Raw genomic sequence first — 27,060 nt, forward strand, 5'->3', positions numbered from 1 at the left:
TAGCCACAAAGCCCGGTACCTACGTGCAACGGGCATGTACCCGAGCATCACACCAGACCCCCCGCCGCGTCTTCCGCTTGGGCATCACTTGGGCCCCCGCTGCCTTTACCGTGGCAGCTGTGAGCGCTGCCGGGAGGCTGTGCCCGGGCTCTGCCTCCGTATCCCTGTCGCCCCGCTTGCGATTGTACCCCGGCCTCTTTGGGATGCTCGCTTTGTTACGGCAGAGTACGCCTTGTGTCAGGAAGATCATATTTTTCCAAACGCACGGGTGTGACATTTTTGACGCACGTACATGTACCCACATTTTATTTGGTGAAATTTTGCAACAACATTTGGGGAGGGAAGGAAATTAATATTCTACTTTGCACAAGGCAGGGTAGGGACCTTAATCGTGTGTGTTGCCTATTGAACTGATACCCTCATGGTGTGCAAACATAGTATGTGTGTGCTTGGGTAAGTTTTGTCCTGCATTATATTTAAACTGTGCACATTTTTGCTTGTCTCTTAAAAGTTTACAAACGTAACGGAGTGCAGATGAATGTTCGCGATCAAAGTTGGTTATCATTTTGCCCGGCTGGATTCATGACAAATTCACCAACGCAATGACGAATGGCTTTTTCAGTGCTTCTAGCCGTCTTTCATTTGTTTTTTTCCCACCTTATAACAGCACAATCGACATTGTGTAGCCCGCCGTCACTAATGCGGGGACTGCACCTCTTGTCCGTCTCTCTTCCAGATTGCCTTTTCGCAGCACAGCAACTTTATGGACCTGGTGCAGTTTTTCATCACATTTTTCAGGTGAGGGCCACATGCAGCGGTCGCACAGCACGCAGCATTCTGCTGCCACTCGTTTCACGGTGAGCGTTTCACGGTGAGCGTTTTATGGTGAGCGTTTCACGGTCAATGTTTCACGGTCAACGTTTCACGGTCAACGTTTCACGGGTAACGTTTCACGGTAAATGGCACGGATGGGCCACACTGCCCTTAGGAAGCGGCGAAAACGTGTGAGGTTCAGCGGTGCCGCATGTTTCCCCAATTTACTTCATTTCCTTTTAATTTGATATTATCTCTCGCGAGCACAGAATTGGTCGGGTAATTTATAATACATGACTATTCGAGTGTGTGTGCGTGTTTGCTTATTGAATTATGTGTAGGGTTAATTATTTATTATTCATTTCTTTTTATGGGTTTTTCTTTTCCTGACCCTTGCCAAAAAAGCCTCAATTGGGGAATCTCTGAAGAATTAATGTAATTGCCTCCAGATGTGAGCGTGTCCAAGCATCAAAATTCATACTTCCTGAGGAGAATTTGTGTGACGCATTCATACATCTAATTGGCCTGCAGTGCAGTGCACCTCTATCTGCCTAGTGACATTTGTAGTGATCAGAAGGAGATTTAGTTTCAGATTGGTAAGCGTTGAAATGGGGTTTTATCTGTTTCACACCATCGGCCATTCTACCCTCATTGCTTGTTGGGTTTAGTTTGTTGTCCTTTCCCCCGCACCTGATTCACACTGTTAGCCACGTATGGTGCGAAAGAAGTTCACCATACATACATACACACATAACAATCTTTTTTTAATTCTACCTAACTCTGCCTACCTCCCTCTATAAAATAAAAGCCCACGAGTCCTCTACAGAATCTTGAGATGCGGTCACATTTCGATGCTGTATAAACCCAAATGGTATTGTGTTATTTAAAAACTCTGTAGAGAATTCTCAGCAGACACGGAGGCGGCCCAGTGTCGTTAAATCAGACCCAACAATCGAATTAGGGTTGTTTAGATGACTCGAGGGGCCAATGTCATAATGTCCTGTCCACAGGGGGCTGTGCCAATACTTCGAAGATCCTGGGTCCAAGTCCTGATCTGCCCTCTAATGTAATAGGATGTTTTCACTTTATTGTATTCACAGTTTCATTCGAGTACGTTCGAGTGCAAAAAAGGTGCATCTCGATAGAGACATTTGCAAAGAAGATTAAGAAAAATGGAAACATGTTTCCAATTCCCGTCTATCCTACCCTCCCGGCAGCATAGACGATGTCACCCACAGTTAGTCGATCGATCGGTTGGTGGCATCTCGTGGGGTCGAGTGTGGGTACTGCCACCACTTCCAAGACGCCAGTGTTGAAGAGTTGCCTAAATACTCCGAATAGGGGGCTGTCTAGAGGAGCCCCCTCGAGCAGGGATGCCCTTGTACCAACATTGGCATTTTAGGAAGCAGTTTCAGGCTTTCATCTTCTTGGTTCTTTCGGTAAAGTCACGTAGAATGGAAATAATAAAATAATAAAAATTAAACATTATTTGAGACGCTGTCTCCCCGACAGACCTGGTCTTCACCTGAGGACGGCTGCTTGCGTTGTGGCCGAAACGTCGTGAGAATTATTTACTTATGTTTTATTTTTATTATTTTATTATTTCCATTCTACGTGACTTTACCGAAAGAACCAAGAAGATGAATCCCTGCAGTCACGAAAGCTTTAAATCGAAAAGTTTCAGGCTTGTTGCTTTACCATTGCATTCTTTGAACAGACCTGAGTAACATGATATTGCAGCTGGGGGAAGCCTTTTTGTTTCTAGTTTTTAATGTAATTTTCTTTGTCCCCCTCAATTAGGGCGAGAGCATGTCCCGAATGTAGTATCCCGTAATTGTGTAGGTAATATAAATTTGTTTGGCTATATCGGTTTAGTATTCCATTTACAACACAAAATGAAGTAATCCACAGAGGAGAACGGGTAATTTGTATTTGCAGTAAAGTTCATGTGAACTGCCATTGGGCAAAAACTCATAGTTTTGTTGCTGGGACAAGCCGAACCGATGTTTTTGCCGACCACCCTGGGAACTGTGCTTTTGCGGGTAGTGGTGTTTATTAGAATGTCCTCTCGGTTGCTATTATGGTAGTAAATTGGCAGCATCCTCTGTTCTTCTGGGTATCCCAATTCCCGACTCAGGGACGAGCTGCCTGTCAGACTAGTGATTACATTTTCTGGGCCGCTGTCTTAACAAAAATGGCATTTGGAGATGTCGAGAGAAGAAACTTTATGGCGCAGTCATTTGTTTTCTTCTTCTTCTGAAATATTACTTAGCATTTACTGTGTTTAATTTCACAGGACCAACGTGCAAAATGTCTTGCCGATTAATTTTTAAATGATGAGGAAATGTACGTTCAGCAAAGCCATCAAAATTTGTCTTATATAAATTATTGTGCTCTTTTTACACAACTATAGACATTTTACGTGGAGTTTCAATGGACCGTGAAGTTGATTTAGCTGTAGATTTATTTTAACACATTTCGACCACGCGCTAACATATCTATCCTCTAGTATGTTGGTTGGTCTATAAAGAACACGCGATTTAGGCGTTCCGTGATGTTATTGGCTTTTTGCTAAATGCCTACCAATCATGTGTGCTAAATTCACTTGTTTCTTTTATGTCGGAAGATGTCTAATGAACAATCAACTTGTAATGGAATTGCCATCATTTTACTGTTATTGTTCTAATTATAGTTTGGTGTCGATTGAGTTGGGCTTTTTATTGTTCATTTTAATGCTTTACAATTCAGGAAACTTTCTAATTTAATACAGAATGGTGGATGGATGGTTTAGCGGATAAGTGTAAATGCCCAACGCCTTATTCTTGCCCAGCCTTTATACTTATGCTTTACGGCAATAGTCATAAACACACAGCAGGGATTTATTTAATAGCATTTCCTTAGATTTTATGTTTCCATTACATGCATACGGTATTGGGGAAAAAGTTGAAAATAAAATTAATTTTTGTGCTGTTTTTACTGCATGCACTGCAGTAATAATTAGGAGTACAAACCAATGAAGTAGCTTTACAATTTAGAATTATGTTAAAAAAAATAATAATTCCGTGTCGATTCCAGTTTGGTACCTCGGGTCTAATCACAGCGGGATCAGTGAACCAAAATGGACACGGTGGACGTGCACATGAAGAGACCGTTAATTTGTTAAGCTATGTTGAGGCTTCATCGTGTGGGCATTTTGTCTTCCTTGCGACCAGCCAACCTAAAATTGTGCCCGTTGCTGTGACACATCTCAAACTACTCCGAATTCACCCCTTCCCCGGGCGGGTTAAGTATTTCCGCGTGATGAGATTGCCCGGAGTAAAAGTTTTGAAAACTTTATTCTGAGTCTGTTCGCAGTAAGGTTTCCATTGCGCCAAAATCTATTGTGCCTCTTTGGAATCGCGCGCTTGCTTTTCAATAAGAAACCGAATATATTGCTTAGGTGATATAGGCTAAGATGGGAGATACGCTAAATTACTTTTACATGCCACGTTTTTCTTCCATCTTGATTATTTAAATGTTTAATATATGTAGTACTTTGAACATTCACAAATGTAAGAATGGAATTTATTTTTCAAATAGCCATAGGTAATTTGCTAAAGTAAACAATAATGGTAATGCGTCAAATCTGCCTTAACAATTTAGCTGATTGCAGAAAAAAATTATCCAGTAAATTGCTGTCAGTACATGTGTGGTGAAAGTTTAGTAGCGTATTTAAAACACTGGTTCATTCATATATGGAAATTAAGTATTTGTGTAATACATTTTTACAATCATTTACCGTTTTTGTAATTACGTAATGTTTCATCTTGATTATAATGGCATATTTGATGATTTACTTTGGCATAAAAGGAACAAATGGTACTTTCAAAATAATAAAGGCTTAAATAGTGATTTAAAACGAATAACTCGTGATTTTTTTCTGCACTCCCAGAAGGCCGTGGGGCTGATGGGTTGTCTAGAAAAAAAATACTTTTGTTTTCTGTGCGGACATACAGATCGAGACATATTGGCCGCTTATCTAATATGAACAGTGGTCTCTCATCAAAATGAAATCTACATTGCGAGGGCTTTCAGTAATTGTGGGCGGTCAGCTGAAACGTGCATTAGCAGTGTATTACTGTGATGCGTTTTACAAGTTAAACGTACGTTCCTCGTGATGTCATGACCCACTTAATCATCTAACCCAGGGCTCATGATTCAATATCACGAATATAAATTACATCATTGTTCTAATACACGTTCAATACTCTGTTTGAAATGTGGCACGGACAGCCTCATAACTTTTAGAAAATTGGGTTCATATTTTGGCAGCCTTCATTGCAATACGCCAGTGGTCTTAATTTGTACACTTTTTTGCCATTAGAGTTTAAATATCACAGCTGGGAGAGCATTACCTGACGAATGTTGCAGGTAGCAGCTTTTCGGTCGTCGTGATAATCTCTCGCGTGTGCAGCAGGTGACAGCGGTGACCTTGTCTCTGCTCTCTGAAATGTGGCAGGTCAATCAAGTGTGGAGCCACATGCATTCCCACAGCGATCACTCTTAACAACAACAACAACAAAAACAGGAGGCCCTCCTTAAGAATGCCACGTGCATCCCGACCTACTTAGGTTCCAATTAAATCCCATACCATCCCTGGCAGATAGACATCATCCATTTACGGACGGTTAATTTGTCAACGGCGTTCGGTGCCTCCAGCAGCTTACCGGGTTTTTTTTCTTTCTGCCGGCTTATTGGTTTGTTTCTAATCTTTTCACAGACAGCTAAAAGGAAGCAGATGCAGAGTGAGTGACGTCGGCCAAATAAGCAACCTGTTCATAACGCTGTCATGTGTCGCCTTTTCACGCCCCTCTGCTTTTGCAATATTAATTCGGTTCCCAAACGACGTATTTGGTGTAAATATTTCAAAGTGTGGCGGGAGGGCGGGAGGGCGGGAGGGGGAGGGAGGGAGCGGGGTCCTTGGGTAAAAGTCACAGCCTATGTCACCGGCAATCACGCTCATTGCATGCAAGAGGCGTTTAATGGGGACGTCCGGGCGACGCAGCGGCGGTGAAATATTCAGCCGCACCGGAGTTTGTCCAATGAGCCCCATGAATCGCACAATAAGGCACCCTTGACACTTCACTGACGGTATCGGATTATGAAAGCAACTCGCCTCGGGGGCCTGAATGCTGCAAAATATTCAAAATTGCTGCGAACTCCCTCTCCGCGAGTGACCCGTTTTTGCCGTTAGCGCCAGCAGCGGAAGCTGACGTTCGGCGGAGTATAGCGAGAATGCCCGCGGCGTTGCTTCCCTCGCAATTAACCTGGCGTGCAAAGTTGGGCGGCTCGTGGTTGTTGAAGAGAGTTGTTTTTATTTTTCTGTAAATTAATGTGTGGTCCCCCCCCCCATCCGCTGCCCTCTTTTTGCACCGCGTGCAACACTGGGTAATGAATGGTATGGGGCGATGGGGGGGGTGCTCATCAGTGGAAAATAGGGAAATGATGAATAACAGCCATTGCAAATTATGAAAACATGGGGGGGAAATCATGTTGATTTGTACATCAATAAATAGAGCACTTCTTTAAAAAATGCAGTTCATATAAAAATTTTCAAATTTCTCTCAAAGAGTGCCTTATTTATTTAGTGGGTACTTAAATATCTTGATAAATATCACACATTTACCTTCTCGTGCAAAGAAGGCCACTTGGTGGCATCTCTTCAGGCCCGTCGTGCAATCTGCTGTGTGGTCCTGTCCTCTTGAATTGGCAGAGCTTTGAATGTATTGCGTCCATCTATCATCTTAACGTCTGCTTCTGATGCAGGCCTGCCAGGGTGAGTTACGGATGTGGTTGGAAAAAATTTGTCGCATCGATAGTTGTCAGAAACAAGCCGTGCGTCATCCTGTCCGGGATACCTAGTGAGAGTGGGGGGGGGGGCAGAGAGGGGACGGGGGCTGACGTCACTCAGAATCACGGCCTCCCCACCACGTGGTGGTGCATTTGTTCACATGCGGCGGTGCAGCGGCGAGCGCTCTGCACTACGAACCCGAGTTAAATTCTCGCTCGCGACCAACACCAGTGGCGGTTATCTGAACCGGTCCTGGGCCCTCCCCTATGTTGACTTAGCCTCAAATTAGCACCTGGCGCAGTGTGTAAACATCGTTGCTGGGGAGACAAAGGTGGCCGGGCATGGTGTTGGCCATCCAACCCCTCGTGTATCCTGCTGGCCTTCATAGGTGCTCGCTTACAGTACTTGTCCCAACAGTCTGTTAAGGCGACAATGGGGGACCTTTGTCTTTGTGTACCTGCACTTAGAATGAGCAATGGAATGGAATATAGGCCACCTCAATTCCATTCCAAGATGCTCATTATCACACAATTCATGGGCCGAGTTGCTGAGTCCTGCGCTACGGTGTTATTTACAATTTTGTTTATCAAATACACACATCATTGGTAGCAATACATCATATAAATGGCCTGAAATCAACCGTTGGAGAGATGTATTTTGGAATGCACTTTTGGCTGACCAAGTACTGTTAAGGTATGTGGGTGATTTGCAATTCAGCCGGTTTTCTTAGGGTCAACAGCCTGAGCCTAAAGCCATCCCAGATTATGGTGTGGGAGATTATTAAATCATTCTTTCTGATGTAAAGTTAACATTGAAGATGCATGGTTAGCTCCGTACGGTACGAAAGACGTTCAACATACATACGTAACAATGGAATTGGTGTACTAGTTAAAAGGCCATATCCCAAAATGGAACGTGCTAATTAATTGAGAAAATATATGGTAACTGTTGCTCACATTGCTGACCAGGTTGCTCCACTGAATAAACTATGTACATAATCTCCTTGCACTCATTCTCAGATTTAAATAAAGGGAAATTAAAGAAACAAGGCCACTGCTCTTGTACCTCGCAGCTGGTCGGCAAGTGTTTGTTTTTTTCTTCCCCTCCAGATCTCCTTTCCCCTTCCCAGCATGCTATCCATATGGGATGCGCACCATTGGCCCCTTATGCCATTGGCTTGAAAATGGCTTATTGGAACCACCCGGGGTGGAAAATGCTAACCATCATATTGTTGAAGAATGTGATCTCTGGATCACACGTGTGTATATATATGACAGCAAGTTTCACCGTGGGAGCTTTTTGTGAGAAACACGTGCATACATATACGGTATGACGTAGAAGTACGTTGAACTTCTTTCACACCGTACGTAGCCAACCGTGCTAATTGGAAGCGCGGAATAGTGTTGGAAAGAAAATATTGTTTTGGAGGGAGGAAAATGTGACGTGAAACACCTAAGGAACAACAAAAATAAATACGAAGTGTTCCTATGAAACGGAGGGTATCTACTGCAGAGCGTTCTGCTCATGGTGGGCACTGGCAGCGGTGGAGAAATGTTAACTACCTCACCAGGCATACAGGAGGTCGTGGGTTCCTTCCCGACCCTAACGCCTGCTGCTGTATTTATGTAATTTGCATGCTCTCCCCGTGGGCGCCTAGATCTTCTCCGGGTCCCCCGGTTTTTCCCTCCACATTTAGAACCAACGTGCGTTTTAGAGTATTTTGCTGCAATAGATTTCCGCATCATGAGCCACTTTTTTGAGCGATCATTTGTGTGGCCAGCTCGCTTCTTAAAAAGAGCTATACAGCTCAGTGGGCGTTACCCGGAAAAATAAAAAAAATAGCATTCGCCACCCCAGGTGGTACCGACCAACCACCATGGCTCACGTGCTTCATGGCCAGTCAGATGTTAGCAGCCCCACACTGGATGGAAGAGAGCCACTGACAAGCGGTCAGCTTGTGCAGCCCAGAAGCATCCTGTCCGTGTCCGATGCATGGCGCGGCAGTAAAGGCCTCTTACCTTGCAGCCTCTCACATGTGGCCCGAGACGATGCACGTGGCAGAAGCCAGGCTAATGGATCAGAAAACTACAGCGCAGACGGCCGCTGCGACCGGACGTGCACGCCGGTGGCGTCGTGTTGGCGCCCGCAGCAGGAAATTAAATTGGCGGGTCGCGGACATTAGCTGTCTGCCGTCGTGTGCCGCTCTCTCACTGTGCCGCGAAAAGACCTCCTGTTTAGTTTTGCAGACAGCTGACCCGAGGGTGAACCGAAACTCCCCATCCGAAGGTGGAAATGCAGAACGTGTCTTTCCATTAAACTATCGAATTACGCTTGTCCACGGGTGAACCGGTGAAACTTAAAGACAAATATTTTTCACTAATTTTAAACAAGAAGCGTTTCCCGCGAGTTTGCGCTCACGGTTATGAAATGCTGAGATTTGTAAAAAAATTGTGCGCAACAAACTGAAACGTGTCTTCTTCTTTTCTTCCCGCTTAGTCTTTTTGTGTTTTTTTGCTCCCCGTGGTTATTACGCACGGCATGTGCGGTCGTGCATTTTAAATATCTGGTTACGATGACCTCTTCAGCACAGCGTTTTTACTTTCTAGCATCAAACAATTTTCTACCGAATTACTGTTCTTGCCAAACAGTGGTGTCTGTACCCTTGGTTCACAGCTCTTTACTCATTTAACCAGGTCCATTTTCAGCTTTCGAAGATCTCAATAAAAAAATGCATATATTGACAATCTAAACAACGTCAGCCTTTGCGCAATTGGAGTTTATAATGATTTTACAGAGAGAGATTGCCACTGAACAATAATAACTGAAATATTGCAAATGAGAGCAATATCAACTCTGAATGATTTTGGGGTCTAAACAATTACAACTTAGAAAGAGTGCAAATAGGCACAATTACAATGCTGAACGATTACAACTAGGAACGATTGCGCCTAAGCAATTACTGCTCTGAATGATTGCGGCAAGAAGATGCTTTGCAACTCTGAACAATGGTGTGTTTTGAAGATTTCAACAACGAAAGATTGAAACTGCGAACCCGTTGCAACTCTAAACAATTGAAACTCTGAGTGAGTATAACTAGGAGCAATTACGTCTAGGAGTGATTGCAGTGTTACGCAATTACAATTCCAGATTAATTCAACCAGGAGTGACTGCAACTCAGAGAGATGGTATCTCTGAATTGTTGACTCATTCTGCTGATGGCAGATGGGTGATTGAACACTCGGTGAATTTCAGTGCAGTGGACTCGAAGTCACTCTGCAGTCTGAATTAGCAATCGGAGCAATATTCTTAGGTTTTTTCGGTAAAGTCACGTAGGTAAAACATTAAAATTAATAAAAGTAAAATAAAATAAAAATCACGACGTTTCGCAGGCAACACAAGCTTTCATCTTCAGGTGGAACCGTCACAGCCACGACAGCTGTATCAAGTAAATGAGAGATTGCAGGAGCTACCACTCCGTTTATATGCCATGCACTCTTCATTATGAAAAACATCGCTTTATATTTAACAGTGCCCTGTGTGTTACCTGGTTGCCAGGACAAAATACACAAGGATAACACACAAGAGTAGAATTTTGATTTAAAGCTTTCGTGACTGCAGGGATTCACATTCTTGGTTCTTTCGAAATGTCGTGAGAATTTTATTGTTTTATATTTGTATTATTTTATTGTTTCCCTGCTACGTGACTTTACCGAAAGAACCAAGAATATACACAAGAGTTGGATCGACAAGGTGGCGCGGTCGGGTATAACGCTTGCGCTTCACAGCCAGAAGGACATGGGTTCGATTCCTGACTCGGGTGCCTTTGTGTCAGAGTTTGTATGTTTTCCCCCCATTCTGCATGGAGTTTTTTTTTTCTGGGTTAATATTGAAAGCAAGAATTTAATTTGCATTGCGTCATTCACGCCAATTGCATCTCAGAACGCTGCACAATAATTATTACATGTTAGGGCTAAATAGTTGGGGTCACTCCAGTCGGTGTTAAATTCTGCAGCTCGTCTTGATAGTTAGGAAACGGAAATATTATCCGATCACGAGTTTGATACGCGATGAGCTGCACTGGGCTCCCTGTTAAATACAGGATTGCGTATCAATGATGGAGTAGTACCCCCTGCTCCCCTCCAAAACATTGTAATCTGTGGCACAAAGCAAAAAACACTCCCAACAACCGGCCACGGAAAATCGCGGACTTCAGGAGTTTTAAGTCACACATTTCTCTTAAGCCGTGAATAAAAATCCGGCTTTATAGGAGGAGCGGTGATTGTGACTCGCTATTCTAATATTTCTGTGAAAAAAATGTGGATTCTAGGAGTTTTCCCATGTTTTTTTCTCAAACCCCATTTGTGGCAAATTTACCAAATAGGTGAACATTAACGGTATTTTTAAATTCACAATGTACTTAACATTTTTTTTATATAAGCCGATCTTGAAAGTTTCTACCAAAACTGCTACATTAAAGTTGATTGTGAATTTCATAGCTATTGACTGCTGATGCAGGAACGAAGGAAATGGTTTATTTGACCTTGGTCTTCTTTGCAAAATTGTACCCAAATTGTGGTTACAATAATTGAATAATGGCCTAATGCCCATGGATAGGATATTATTCTCAAGCCTGTCGTTTTGAAATAATTGGTGGAACAATAGTCCTCTCCGTTTAATTCATTTCGCTTTTCCACAGTGATTCATCCAAGATGCAAACAGTCCATGTCCCGCTCAAATATAATCGCATTTGATGACCTGACATGTCAAAATTCTGCATTATCTAAACATACCACAGTCCTTATAGGGTGGATGGTTAGTGAAAAGGTATGGAACGCTCTTACATATACAACACACAGCGCAGGATTTCATTTACACAAACTTGAGCATGTCAAGGAGCATAAACAATCACGCAAACTCTGGTCATCCTCACATCGCGTGCTTTCAGATGCCCTACGGCCGTCTGGAACGCTCTTCCTTCCGATAGTAGGAAGCCACTGGAGCTATGCACTTCTAAATCTAAATTGAAAACTACTTTCTTTAGAGCTGCTTTTTCTGTTTAGTTTATTGTTCTCCACCCGCACCTCCGATTAACATGGTGGGCTACGTACGGTGCGAAAGAAGCTTGGCATACGTACGTACAACTTCTAAATCAAGGCTATTTAATTATTGATGCCCACGTGGCTTTATCTCCGATTTATATTTGGACGGTCATGTTCTTTTTATCATTCTGCTATGCCGGCCGCGGAGGTGTGTGTGTGTACACGCATGCCACCGCTTGTGAAATAGGTGGGAAGCATTGGGGAGAGCGAAATCATGGGAAATGTTATTGGCCAGTTGTCATTTTTTTGTTGTGAGCCACACACCGAGGGTGATTTTTTTGTGGCAGTATCCAGGTTTTTTTGCGAGTGGCCTTACGCACGCCATGCTCCCAACCTACAGCGGTTCCTTATCAGCCCTCCTACAGACGGTGATATTAATGGAGGCGTCTTTGCGAGTTGCTTGATAATGTATGGAGCTTTCTCATGTTTTACCTTTTGCTATCTCCATGAATTACTGTCTGGAATCTAGTTAAACCTGTTGCATTATGCATGGGGTTGTCCTACGTTGGCAATGCACGGTGATTAATAGCTCGGGTTTTGGATGTATGTTTTCAAGCAATATTGGGTAATGTTTCTTGCGATAAATGGATTTTTGAGTTTTAGCAGAAAATAAGTGAGTAAATAAATATATAAAGACTCAGTAGGGGTCTCTGCACTTCGTGATGTTTGCAGAAAATGAGAGAAAATTGGATCCACAGTTAAGCTGCGTGATGCCAGGTCCTGTGTTTTGTAGTCTGCACTAAGTGCATTATAAGTGAATGCGTCTGTGCTTCATATTCTTAATGAGATTCTGAGTTTGTACATGCCTTGTGTGTGTGTGTGTGTACGTGAATATGCACACGCGAGTGTCCACGCGGAGTGTTTCTGTGACGTGACGGGGATGAGGCACAGTTTGTCCGTGAAAATACATTTCGCATTCGATTTTAACAGGCACGTCGTATCGCAGGCTGCCGCCCGAGCAAAAAAAAACATAAAAATTCTGCATGTTGACCTCGGCTTATGTCTGATTATAAGTTTGGATTGAAATTGGTGAGGGGAGGAAGAATTAATGTTTCTTTAATGGAGCGCGCAAGCGTGTGCCTTTGTGCAGGCGCGTGTGCAGGCGCGTGTGCGTGCATGGTTGGTTTGCACGGTGAGTGGATAAAGACAAAGGTCACCTGTATAGCCTTAACAGACCATTGGGGCAAGTACTGGTAGTGAACACCTGTGAAGGCCGCCATGGCGCACAGGGGAGGGTGGCCAGCGCTATGCTCTGCTGCCTTTGTCTCCCTCATTGCCATATTTACACCCTGCATTATGTACTCATTTGAGGCTGAGTCGACCTAGGGGATGCCCACATATCACTGGTGTTGGTGGATGTGAGCGGGTATCAAACTCGGGTCTCCGGGTTCGTAGCGCAGCGTGCTAACCGCCACATGCTCACATGCACACACATACACACATACACACACACGTATCCTTCTGCTCCATGTACACAGGCCCGCCACAGATGAATGGCTTGATTCTGTAGCATACGTACTGTACAGACCTGGCCATGTGCAGGGCAAGTTTAATTAGTACCCTGGGATCAGATCTGGAAGGTGCTCAGGGGAACTCTGTTCGTACAGACAGGCATCAAGCATACAATGTATGTTCTGGTGCCAATTAGCGATGGCTTCTGGGATTAGGGAAAGGCAATTGTTTCAGCCGAGAAACGTTGAAAGTTTCTGTGCACACAACAGTTTTTTTTATGCTTGAGTCCCTTGTTAAATGAGTGTTGGGACAACACACAGAGTATGCTTTGCTTTGCCATGAGCATTTAAAAATTAAAGCCATATTTCCACATGAGCAGAAGCAATTGTTATGTATCTTGAGCGTGTTCAAATAGCCAAACAAGCTCTATCCACCTTGACACAACTCAGAGCCATTGTCACCTTTGTAGCTTTGAAGTACAGCACCTTTACGTGATTGATCGTATATAAATTAGTGCTTTTTTCTGCCTTTATTATAGATATATAAGGCTGCTTATTGCAATCCACCCAGGTGATCTTTGGCACTGTGGTAAAACACTTGAACAAATACATCAAATTCAGTGTCAGCAGGTGCTTGTAGAACATTGTTTATTTGTCGTCAATACTTTTTGTTAGAAAATATACACACACACACGTACACGCGCGCGCGCGTTTGTCAAGAGGACATGAGCAGTGGGAACTTGAACGAGGATGTGATGTTCTGTGCTTCACGGTTGGCGGTAAGTGCCGTGGAATCCACAGTTTCTTGGAGAAAGAGGTGTTTGACCACGTCGAGCAATGGATGGTTTCATCATACTTGGTTATAGCTGGCGTAGGGTGTAGAAGCTCTGCCTCAAATAAATGTCTTTACAGTGTTTATTTTTGTGGATTGCACACAGAGCATTTCCAAAGTACCTTGTGTTGGGTTTAATATGATTGGCACTCATTTGGGCATGGTTGGAATCTTAGGAACGAATAAAAAAAAGTTGAATTTGCATTTTTTTTTCTTTTGGTCGTAAAGTTTTGAGACAAGGCTTCCGAGCTCATTCGTACCCATGTTTATTTTACACGAACGCATTTCACAGATTTGAGGTTCCACTAACATAGGTCATTTTAGGTAGAGTTGATAGGCCCTCAGGCTTGGCTGCCGTAGGGCTTCTACCACAATGGACTGGACTCTTCTCCTGGATGTCTACACGAGCACATACACGGTGCTTTTTCTGGGAGACTTTGCTGTTTTTTCATGGATTTTTCTGTTGCGCGTAATCACTTTAAGATGTTTCTTGTTCATGTTTTTTATTTGTTGCGGTTGCACCCGATTTAAGAGCCGAATGGCTCACAGGGCTATACCAAATAAACTGAAACTGAAATCTGAAACTGTGATTGGTAAAAAGATGTAACAATAAGGAAGATGCGTAGAATTCCACAGCATTGTGAAATGATATTACTATCAGGAATGTGAAAGCTTTTTGGCCAGTGCAGGAATACCACACGCACAACAAGGTGACATACAACTCCAGGAAGTGTACAATGTAGTATTTTTTAAAATGTAGTTTCTGATGGCCTCGTGACCTTTATAATTAATGCTTTATAAATCTGTGTCCTGTTAAAATGTGTTATTATCCTTTGTAAGGGTGGAATGATTCACAACCCCCCCATATGTGGAAATTGAAGAACATCTGTGCTGACACGTGCACTGTGACACGGTGTAGATTACTGTCGTGTCACACTCTGTTTGTCGAGTGTCTTGAGATGCGTCTGTATTTAGTTGCTAAATAAATCCAAATTGAATTGCACTGCACGTGATAAACTGTATAAATCACACGTGAGTGACCCTAAATAACAATGGTTATTCTGTCTCTTTCCCCTGAACCTTCCCCGATGATCCCTGCTTTTTCAAACCCACCGCCTCCCCCCCACCTCCGCTCGCTTTTGCTTTGCAGTTGTTTCCTTTCTCTCCTGTTGGTGGCGGCCGTCGTTTGGAAAATCAAGCAGAGCTGCTGGGCCACGAGGCGTAGAGAGGTGAGTGACTGTATCCGTGCAGAGCTGCTGGGCCAGGAGGCGTAGAGAGGTGAGTGACTGTATCCGTGCAGAGCTGCTGGGCCAGGAGGCGTAGAGAGGTGAGTGACTGTATCCGTGCAGAGCTGCTGGGCCACGAGGCGTAGAGAGGTGAGTGGCTGTCTTCGTGCAGAGCTGCTGGGCCAGGAGGCGTAGAGAGGTGAGTGGCTGTCTCCGTGCAGAGCTGCTGGGCCACGAGGCGTAGAGAGGTTAGTGGCTGTCTTCGTGCTGTCGGCACTGTGGCCAAAAGCAATACTTGCACTTCACCCAGCACTGCACGCAGTGCTGTCCATGCAAGACCAACAGTGATTCCGCATCTAATTGTATTCTGTGTTTGCAAGCACCGGTCTGTCTGTCTATATATATGTGTGTATGTGCGTGTGTGTGTGTGGAGTGGTGGCGCAGTGGTTAGCGCATTGCACTATGAACCTGGTGACCCGAGTCCGATTCCCGCTTACGACTAATAACAGTGGCGAATATTTGAACCGGTCCTGGACCCTTTCCCTAGGTTGACTCGGCCCCAAATGAGTAGCTAGTGTGATGTGCCACTTGGGAGACAAAGGCGGTCGGGCGTGGTGCTGACCGCCTACCCCCTCGTGTGCTGTGCCGGCCTTCATAGTAGCTCGCTAACAGCACATGCCCCAAAAGTCTGTAAAGGCTATAAAGGGGATCTTGGTCTTTCTGTCTGCTTGTGTTTCCTTGTCAAAGATCCCCTATGTACTCTACAGTTGCATTTGGAGGCTTTTGCCCTCTTTTCTCTCCGCCTGATGAAGACCGCTTGTGCTGCGATCGAAACGTCATGGGTTTTTTGCTTTTATTTTTAATTTATTTTTATTTTCTATCTACGTGACTTTACCGAAAGAACCAAGAATATGAATTCCTGCAGTCACGAAAGTTTTAAGTCTAAATCTACACAGGCTATTGTGGGGCGCGATAGCGTAGTGGTTAGCATCATGTGCTCCAAACCCGGCAACCTGAGTTCCATTCTTCCTCGTAGCCAATATCGGTGATGAATAACTGAACCAGTCCTGGGCCTTCCCTAGGTCGATTCGGCCTTAAATGAGTACCTGCTGCCATGTGTAAACATCAGAATTGGGGGAGACAAAGGCAGCCAGGTGTGGTCCTTATGACCACCCCCCTGTGTTCCGTGCCGGCCTTAAAAGATGCACGCTAAAAATGATTGCCCCAACAGTCTGTTCACGGCGATGTGAGAGATCTCGCACTCTATGCTCATCTCCCCATTCTGTCTCATCATCGCCGACCTCCATCATCCAGCCTCACTAAGTGGGCCTTAAAATTGACCACGTTAATAATTGTGCGTGTTCTTTTTGCAATATTACAGCATGTTATCCGTCGGAGTTTGAGTGCAAAAGTATCAGTAATTTAGTATCGTCTTTGCTCCGTTTGAAACAAGATGCGGTAAATAATCCAGCATCATTGTGTGATCCTTCGCACATTCTCACCTGCCATCTGTACGGTCGAGGAACCATGCCATTTTTACATTCTTATGGGCAAATTTTTATCCAAAGTTGTAGATTCAATGAGTCATTGCTAATCCTCTACATGCCTATCTCATTAAAAAGTGTATCCCTACGCTAACTCATTTCTAATTATAACTGAAAATAATTATTTTTTAGCTATTTGTATGATTAAGACTGGATATTGAGTTTCTCTTTCCTTTTAGCTTAATTGACCCGAGGCTGCTTAACAAAAGTGAATGATATATATTAATCAATTGTCATGGCTCAAGAAAAAAAATAACTCATCCTGTGCAACATAGCGTAGCAGTATTTTAGTTTCTTTCGTTGCGTTCGAGTCGGATGACATGCTACTTGTTACAGGGCAAGGTCGGGTGGGGGTGGGGGTGCTTGGGGTTAACGCAGCTTCTGTGTCCAAGACTTGAGGTGGCCTCCTCCCAGACCAGACACGGAGCGCTCGCGCCCGCACGTGCTGTGTTGGCCTGGGATGTGCGAGCGTGCGGCCACAAATAGCCATCCCGTAAGCGTCGGCGAGTCACGTGGCCCTCAAACGTGTCCAGCTAGTTAAACCGACCGAGTCATGTGCCACTTTGTGGACAGTCAACAGTGGTTCGTCCTATGGGCTGGTCATAGGAATGCAGAATTTCCTCCACTCACTTCATGGCAACCAACTGGGATGAGCATACCTGCAGTAGGGCCGTGTTGAGGTGGCGGAGAGGGGGGGGGCGGTGTCCTAACTGGACATTTGTCCAAGGCCCCAAAAACTTAAGAGGGGCCCAAGAAAAACAAAGTGCAACAGCTTACATTTACAATGCACTCGCATCGTAGGAAGCGTCTCAAGAGGGCAGATTTACAAAGAAGAAAAAACTGGAGGGAATGGAGGAGACCCGAGCCAGGCAAAAGGGAGAAAAGCAGAAGTTAAGGAGGCTTCCCCGAAGATTTGGGGGTGGAAGAGAGGAAGGCCTGGAGGAGAGTTTTTTTTTTAAATCGGAGAGAGGGGAGCAGCCTGGGTAGGGAGTTCCAGAGGGGGAACGGGGTGGGTAGGGGGGGGATAGCTAAGCAGTTTAAGGATGTACAGTTCAGATAAAAGTTTAGATTTACTCCATACAGCAAGCAAATTCATGAAGCAAGCATAATTCATCTTGGGAGGAAGGGGGGGCGGATCTATAAAGAAAAAAACAATAATCAAAATGTCTAAAAATGCAACCTATAAATACCCAACCAATATTCGCTGCTCACGTGAACGTTAATGAAAACTGACTTAAAGCCTTAGTAACTGCAGGAATTCATATCGCGAGAGAGCTACCGACGCAGGAGAACTTTTTATTTTCCTTCCTCGGCAGCTCTCTCGCTATTTTTATGTCACCTGACGATGATTGCTTGTGTTGCGATCGAAACGTCGTGATAATTTTGTTATTTTTCTGTCTACGTGGCTTTACCGAAAGACGCAAAGAATATGTTAATGAAAACTGTTGAAGGCCCACAAGTGCGCCTTGCTCGCTTCACGAGCACGGCCTGCGGGCGAGAGCACGGTTGGAAGCGAAGCCAGCGTTGCACGAGTTGCGACATCTGTCCCATCGCGTCACTCAGTCGCTCGCGACGCGTCACCGGTGGGGGGGGGGGGTTCTGAGGTCTTCGCGTAGTCACCTCGGGGCGACCAATCGCATCCGACGGCCCGTCGCAACAGTCCGGTGTGACATCACCGGTCCCACAATCCCCATTCCCCTGTTTGGTTTGTTTCCTGCCGAGTGGCGCGCCACGTGCTTCTGGGGACAGTCCGCTGCGTGCAGAACTCTGCTTTGTAGTCTGGGCCACTGCAATGGACTCCCCATTTCCTGAGCACACACACCTCCCTCCAGTTTGCTATGCTGTGGCGTTTTGAATTTGCATTTAAATTTGAGTACAATTGCTTTTGATTGTAGGCTTCGATGTAACTGGCCGATGGGTTTATTTTGTTTCAGCATTTTCAATGCTCAGAAGGTTTCCCATGTTGTTTCCTTGTTCAAATTGTGAACCAGATCAATGTTATCTGCCCAAGTGCAGTCAGTCACTAAACCAGCAAGCAAGGAGTTGTGTTACATATTTTTGGCTATCATCTAGAGAGTGGAGATTGTGCATCGACTCACGCCGCACATTTGTATTTGCTCAAATAATTCAAGCCGGGGGCCTCTGGTTACCACATGGACGTGTTTACACTTCTTAAATAGGCGTTCTCACCATCAGACGTGCACACACCACCAGGGATACGCTCCGTGTATACGCATCGGTGCACACATATAAGTCAGTTCTGCAAGATGCAGTGGGAGAGATAACACGCTCATGAATAGTATGTATTATTGAACGTGCGTGAAGGCGAACACTACAAACCCCTCCAGCCCACATTATTTGTTGTTCCTCGCACTCTCCTTCGCTAAAGTAAATCACTCGCCACGTGTCGAGGCTCAGGCTCGAAACAGACTGTGGCTTTTTGTGTTCATCTTATATAGTTTGAGAGCTTTTGAGATATAGATATAAAAAAAACTGTTGACACCCTCGGATGCCAGTCCGTGCATCACTACCGAGCGAAGCCAGCGTTGCACGAGTAACATTGACTGGTAATTTCGCAATCATCGTCTCTCTAACTCTGGGGAAATACCCACCATGCAACAACCCTGTGTATTTGTCCGTGTTAGACTTTTCAGAAATGGTTCACTTCTCTACGAACCCAAAGGGTACAGTCTAGACTGCTCGCAATAAGTAAGTTTTGTTATGCTGAACCACATCGTTTCGTGGTTCCAAGTTATGGCTTTTTTGTCTATGGCAAGGATGCATGACAGTGCTTTCATTTAGTGTTCATATATTTTCTTTCCAGTTCTAACTTTTGTAAAAAAAAAATGCCCTCCCTCTTCTATTCTCTTTGTGCTGTCGGGCATCATGTCAGGAGATGAAAAATCATTTCAGAAGTACTGCAGAGTATAACCCCCCTGCCCCCACTTGTGTTAGACACTGGTCTGTAGAAGAAGACATTACAAAACTACTTTTGAGATCCCTTCAATTGATCTTGTTGCACTCAGTCCCAATGAAATTTTCATTTTGATTTAAAGCTTTCGTGACTGCAGGGATTCATATTCTTGGTTCTTTCGGTAAAGTCACGTAGAAGGGAAACAATAAAATAATAAAAATATAAAACTGAAATGTAGTCACATTAAATGCGAGCCTATAAATGTAATTCAGTTGGGGTTTTGTGCACTGCTCAGAGACGTACGTCAGTTGCGACTGTCGACTCACCGGACTTGAGAACCTGGTTTAGAATGGCCTGTCCACGTTCTAAACCAGAATCTCAGTGGGTGCCACCTCTCAGCATTGTCACCTCTGAGTTACCGAGCCAGCGGTTAAGAGCCCATTACCACAGGACAGTTTTCAACAACTGCCAATGCTCCAGCTTATCACGGACAAACTGTCCCGTTGATGGATTACGGTTCGGTTTTGTTCCCGTAAAGGATGGTGTCACGTGTAGTGATGGTATCAACCATTCATTGGTTCTGCCACCGTTCACCTGGTGCGGTGTTTCTCTGAAGGTGTCACGGGCACTGCAATATGAGGCCGGCATCTGGCCACAGTGGCATGTGGTATCTCGACTGGTCCTGGGTTTTCCACCCCTTTATCAAGCCACACTCACCAACCTGGTGAAATATGGTCAAACAACCCTCATGGCTGAAAGGGCATGGGAAGGGCCTTCATTCAACAGTGGATTGATAAAAAAATTACTGTTAATTTTTAATTTATTTAATATTTGGCATAATATGTTAATCGAGTTCCTCCCGAAATGGGTGGTGAGGACCCCAGTAATGTTTTTTTGGGTAATTTTATTTTTAAGTTGCAATTAAAACATCGCAATGTCCTCCTCTGCTGACGACAAGGAAAGCCTTTATTCACATCGAGTGAATTTTCAAGAATTCTGCACAATCCTCGGCCTATCTTCTCTGCATTGCATTCCATCTATCAAGTCTGACAACGCTTTAATATGTGGGGGGGGGGAAATGTGACGTGTTGCGTGACGACCCGGGTCGACGTGCTCCCATTTGGGTTCTGAATTCACTCATGCGGACGTCCTGACTGATACGGGGGTTATGATAACCAACACAAACCCTGGGCTTTGATACAGACTGAAACTTTGCTCTGATGCCATGGGTTAGAATAGGGCTTCACACGTGAAGTAAGCTCGTCTAAACCGCAGATTAGACGGTGCGATACCGAGCCGGTAGCTTTTGCCACATATGTACATCGTTTTCCATTTCAAAAGTTAATATTACAGCTGAGTCTTTTTTGAGAAAACATAAAAGTTGCAGCTGTTCAAGCGGTGAACATCACGGATGTCATGTAAGAATTTTTCGTGAAATGCGATGTAAATTGAGAAGTTATTTACCATAACAGAATATTAACGGGAATAAGTGCATGCAATCATGTGCTTATTACAATATTTTCAATGCACTTACCACTAAATATTACACATCTGCATTTCTAGTAATTTTCTCGAACACAAAAACATTTAATTTTGCTTACGGATCAAAAAAATTAGTTCAGTTGAGAGTTGTTAATATCCATAAAAAGAATGAACAAATAAAATAAACATTTGTACGAACATATCAAATTAAGGATCCTGAAGGCAAGGCTGAAATTGAGATAATTCAACGGAGGGATGGGTTTCAGGGAGATTCAGACTTTGTCGAAGCAGAGGGTTTGTAAGAAAATAATAAGACCAGTATTGACTTAAGGGTCTGAACGTTGGACTCACCAGGCGAGGGGAGTGGGTGCTGTGCACTCCGGATATAAGGATGATGAGATGGATCTCATGGGAATCACAACTGGATCGGATCGGAAATGAAGAGACAGGTCAAGGGAGAATGCAAAACGCGGTAGCAATCTCGGACAAGCTGAGAGAGAGTCAACTCGGCTCGGCTCGAACGTGTTGGGAGGAACAGAGGGCGGTGAACGTGGGAAGCACCAGGAGCCCAAGAACCAGGGCCTTGGACAGAGGTGGTTGAATCTGGATATGAAGGGGACTGTGTGAGTGGATGTTGTGAGATGATGGCCACGGACAGGAATGAGCTCACATAGAGGATCAGGAGGGAAGACTGCCCACTTGAGTGGGGGGGGGGACAAGGCTAGGAAGAAGATGACAGCCAGAGGCCCTGGAACGTAAACAAGATACTGGGAATCACCAGCGATTGAACATTTATCATCTCAGTGTTTTTTGGTCAGATTAGTTCTCTTGAGTGGATATTCTCTATAAACCTAACATTTTTTATACACGTGTGTGTGCTTAGTAAGGATATTAAAGGGATATCAACATCTATTCATCACACGCATCATATCATAAGAACCAATTATTTCCCATTCATACGCGTACACAAATTATATCCATTTATATTCTGTAAATTCTTACCACTATATATTCTGTATGCACCACCGGGGGCATGAAAGGGTTGCTGCTTTGTGGATCAAATCATACATTGCTTTTTCTTCAAATCATGGAGGGGGTGAAGCATTGCATGCCTAGTGTTGAGAATTTTTATGAAAAACATTCTGAGAAGTACGATTGTTTGAATTCGATAGACTTTCATTGTTATTATGAAGCTTGTTTACCAAGAAAAGCCTTGCTTAGTCTCAAGACTCTCTTTTTCACGAGGGCCCTGTCACATTTGCTCATTTGCAGGGGCGATGTTTTTTTACGTGTCATCTCAATTGAGTCATTTTTGCGGATAATTTTGGCATTGGAGTTATGAGGCCAGCACTGGTTACGTTGTTTGTGTGTTTTGCTTTGGAAGGTAGACAGTGGAACCGGAGTAAGGCCTTGCAGAACAAGGCGAAGAACATGAAAGCTCCACGCAGAAAGATGCGCGAGTCAGACATCAAACCCAGGCCCCTCTTGCTGTGCGCTATGAGTGTAAACAATGCACCACCCTGCCACTTACTTTTTTTACGTATAACTGCACGTGTGCAATAGTTAGTGTGCAGTGCAACGGTTAGCGCACTGCGCTATGTATGTAGATATGTTGAACTTTCGCGCCGTACGTTGACGACCGTGCTAATCGGAGGTGTGGGGAAAGTACAACAAACTAAACACAAAAAGCAGTTCTAAAGAAATTCGTTTTCAATTTAGATTTAAAGTGCAAAGCTCCAGTGGTTTCCTAACCCAGTGACCCAAGTTTGATTCCCACTCACGGCCAACACCAGTGACGATTATCTGAATGGGTCCTGGGCCTCTCGTAGGTCAACTCAGCCTCAAATAAGCACCTGATGCGGTGTGTAACCATCACCACTGGGGAGACAAAGGCGGCCGGGCGTGGTGCTGGCCACCCACCCCTTCGTGTGCCGTGCCAGCCTTCATAGGCGCTCGCAAACAGCACTTGCCCCAGCAGTCCTTTAAGGCTATATGGGGGGGCTTTTGTCTTCGGAGTAGGTCGTGTTGTTAATACCTTGCAGCTGCAATGTGCTGAAACTTGCGGTGGGGGAGGTTGGCCTTTGATGAGCGAGGAAATGATGCAAGCCCACGTAGCTCGGCGTGACTTTGACATGATCTTGATGGCGACCTTTGTTTCTTGCGGGAAATTGACTAGCGTCGTGATTTAAATATCGAATGCAAAGTAAAGGTCTGAAATGTTAAAACACTCGCAGAGCAAATTTTTTTTTCTCCAAGACATTAGTGTCGGCCTTCTCCACGCTAGGTTTTGAGGGCCAACCGATAGATGTGAATTAACCTCTTTAAATGGTGGCCGGTGGTTACATTTCCTCCGTACTCGGTTTTTGTGCTGAGGGTTAGTTTAAGTTAAACATTTTTTTGTTGTTGCAAGAATGGGGTGATAGTGGTCGTTCTGCTCCGCGAATCCGTGTAATATAACTCTCGGAATAATTTTAATTCCTTCCCAAAATACTGCAGGTAGACTTCAGGTGCTTAGGCAAGTTCAACACTTCAGCAGTGTCAGCTCTCCCCCCCCCCCCCCCCCAATTGCTGTGTAATCATCAGTTTAGCTTATTAACATTTAGCATGCCTGTCGGCTTCGGTTACTTTCAGCTCCCACAGCCTCGATATCCGGGCCCGTCGTTAAGTCGGCGCCGGAGGAGAATGCAGTTCGGATTGCGAGAGTTATAACGGCGCCCGACTAATGAAAAGCGATCTAGTTCTCGACTCTGAAACTCTGAGAGCGATAAAAAACCCGAGAGCGAAACTCCCCTGCTGCCAAACGCGGCTGTGCAGAGAAGAAAAGTGAGACTCGCAGGATGGTCGCGTCATAGGCCACTGCTTCGGATAAAAAAAAAGTTTGTGTTTCAGCAAACTCGTCCCCCCGTGCAGATAATACGCTACATTAATCATTAAGCGGCCACCTGGGCAATGACACCGATATGAGCAGAAAACGTTTAATAGGAAGTGTTCGTAGTTGCATTGCTTATTGAGAGGCCAAAGTTGCTATTTGTTTTGAAACTTCAAGTGACGGAACATTCTGAAGCAACCCTGCATTGCTAAGTAATCAAAATCCTTTAATACACCCGTAAATATTACAAGATGTGTCATTGAGTGTGTGTGTGTGCATGCTCACGTGAGTAGAGTTGTATTTGTTGTGCCAATTTATGTGAACTAGATTATGAGTATCGATTGCAGCGCATGGGAGATGTCTCGCCGCGTACTAATGGTGCATTGTAATGTAAGCAACCACTTAATGCGGCTAAATTTTCCTTTTGATCGCAAGAAAATTGTGATCTCCTGGCTCTCCAGTTGGGGGTCTCTTTCTAACGTGATAATCACATTTTTGAAAATGCCATTCTCCCACAGTGCATTCATCCCATACATTTAAATATGTCACGAGCAGCCCCCACGTGCTTTGGATGTGTTTTTACGTACCCCCCCCCTTCCCCCGTTCCCCTCCGGCCGGCCTGTCTGCCAGCCAGAAAGACAGCAAAACTCTTTTCTAACATAGTATGATAGTGTGATAGCATGTCCATCATATTTGCACGAAATTAACGGTGGGTGGGAGGGAGCGAGGTATGACGTCATGCACGGTGGGTGATGTTACCACTGCACGATTGCACTTGGCCGCACGCCAGGCAGCAATGCAGGCATGAATTCAGCCAGCAAAACCTTTTTCCCTGGAAAAGTACGATGCTCTTGTCAACTGCTAATTTAGGTAGAGGATTTTTTAATTGCATTAAATGCCGAATTAAATAGAGAACATTTTGCTCATATCCCACGTGCAGATAACAAAGAGTACAGCCATTGGATAATGATAACATAATGGGCTCATGACATCAAGAACCCACTTAGACTTTTAATCGCCCTTATTTTTAGACATGCACTCGTATGATTGTTGCTTGGCTGCACTGAACAACTGTTAATTCCCACGCCGTATCTGACAATATTTTTTCTCTTCAGTTGTGTTAATGGGCAGATATATAAGATAAATTTCGATTTGAAGCTTTCGTGACTGCAGGGATTCATCTTCTTGGCTCTTTCGGTAAAGTCACGTAGAAGGGAAGTAATAAAATAATAAAAATAAAACATAATAAAATAATATAATAAAAGAAAGGGCCAAGAAGGATATATAGGATAGTTAATTATTCATGCACTAAGTCTGATTTTGGTGGGACCGCTTTCGATTGACTCGCCTCTGGAGTCTGCGTCGATGCACAGGGGCGGCTCTGCATCTTGACCTCTGCTCTCTAGAGCTTTACCAGTCTCTCTCGTGCTTTTGCGATTTCCTACATCTGTTGGTGAATACAATTAATTTATATGCGTATATATACAATTTAGTTCACCACGTAAAGATTGACATGAAGTTCAATTGAAAGCGGTCTGTGTGCATTTTCCTTAATTTTGAGTGTAAATGCACGTAATATTACTCGCAGGTCATAAAAAAAACATTTATTAAGCGCCTTTCTACAAGATACTCAAAGCGCTGTTTGGTGATGCTTTCGCGTTTCATGCATTCCTTTTTTTCCAATGAACATTCACAGTGACTGAAATACGATTGGGAAGGTATTTTCAAGAGAATCGGATGCTGACCGATTGCTTATATTTTAGAATGTTCCAGCAGCACGTGATGCATTATAGCTTAAGACACGCGTCTTGAAGAATCGTACTGGTTTGTTTTTGCAGGTTGCGTCATGTTTTATGCATGTTGCTGTGTTTGTTCAGCAAGTTTATTTAGTGGGTTCAGGCTTCACGTGCTGTCATGAAACTTCAGGGTCTTCACAGTGATTCGCCCAATAAACACACGCTGCATGGTAATGTTGTGGCCCTTACAGATCCCGTTGACAATTGCTTCCATCACGGAATGATATCGTAGTTACATCGATTGAATTGTAAAAGCCACTGTTCCATATACCGTGTGTGTGTGTGGCTTCACTATAAATTATTTGTTCCTATTACGGCAAACTTCTCAAGAAGACTTGCACACTATCTGGTGCCCGGCAGCCAGAACGATAAGTTACACGGCAACAACAGCCACCATTTGCCACGAAGCGACAGTGACGTCACCCCCGCCCTTGTGCCAGTTTATGACGGAACACGCACACACACTCCTCCAGGGCATCGTTGCAATACCCCACTGCCCTGTCTCGATATCCCGTAACGATCATCTGGAGTTTTGAGACATTTTTTGGCTTTGGTTCCACAGAGCCTGTTGGGCAGCACTTGTGGGGGGTGGGTTTCCTAATCCGAGAGCGTTCGCAGTGGTGGCCGCCGTGACACTTGCAGCCGGGTGTGTGTTGGCCAGCCTATCTATTCATAATCAACGTTTTTGGGTTTAGATCGCGTTATTTATAAATGTGTCGTAACCCTCCACCACCCGACACGGCCAATCAGTAAAAAAGTGTCACGTTGACAAAAGACAAATTAGTTCACTGCTTTAGCCCACCGGTCTGTTGAAGCGCGAAACCACAACATTTACAATTTGAGTACACCGGTGGGCTAAAGCAGTGAACTAATTTGTCTTTTGTCAACGTGACACTTTTTTACTGATTGGCCGTGTCGGGTGGTGGAGGGTTACGACACATTTATAAATAACGCGATCTAAACCCAAAAACTTTGATTATGAATAATATTGGTCGCGAAAGCCTCACACGTGTTAAACAGCCTATCTATATTTGAGGCCACTCTTAAAACGAGCGACGGCCGCTCCCTATGCTTCACCTGCCGCCAGGAGGGAGTGTGTTCTGGGTAACCCACTTCCAGCATGGCAGTAGGGAAACGTGCTTTTAGAGTGTTTGGTTGCAAGAAATGTCCACACGATAAGCCACTTCTCGTTGAGCGATCGTTC

The 27,060-nt window shown here is 44.4% G+C and overlaps 1 protein-coding gene across 4 annotated transcripts in view; it reads left to right on the plus strand.

The window, feature by feature from the left end:
• ATRN (attractin) overlaps positions 1-27,060 on the plus strand; it is a 296,628-nt gene that overhangs the window by 202,872 nt on the left and 66,696 nt on the right. For all 4 annotated transcript variants that reach the window (XM_078861672.1, XM_078861673.1, XM_078861675.1 and 1 more), the window contains exons 25-26: positions 737-798; positions 15,176-15,254. In XM_078861672.1, coding sequence (XP_078717798.1) covers positions 737-798; positions 15,176-15,254 — 141 coding nt within the window. The remainder of the gene's footprint in view (positions 1-736; positions 799-15,175; positions 15,255-27,060) is intronic.

Source organism: Lampetra fluviatilis, chromosome 12 (assembly GCF_964198595.1).
Source record: "Lampetra fluviatilis chromosome 12, kcLamFluv1.1, whole genome shotgun sequence".
Lineage (NCBI taxonomy): Eukaryota > Metazoa > Chordata > Hyperoartia > Petromyzontiformes > Petromyzontidae > Lampetra > Lampetra fluviatilis.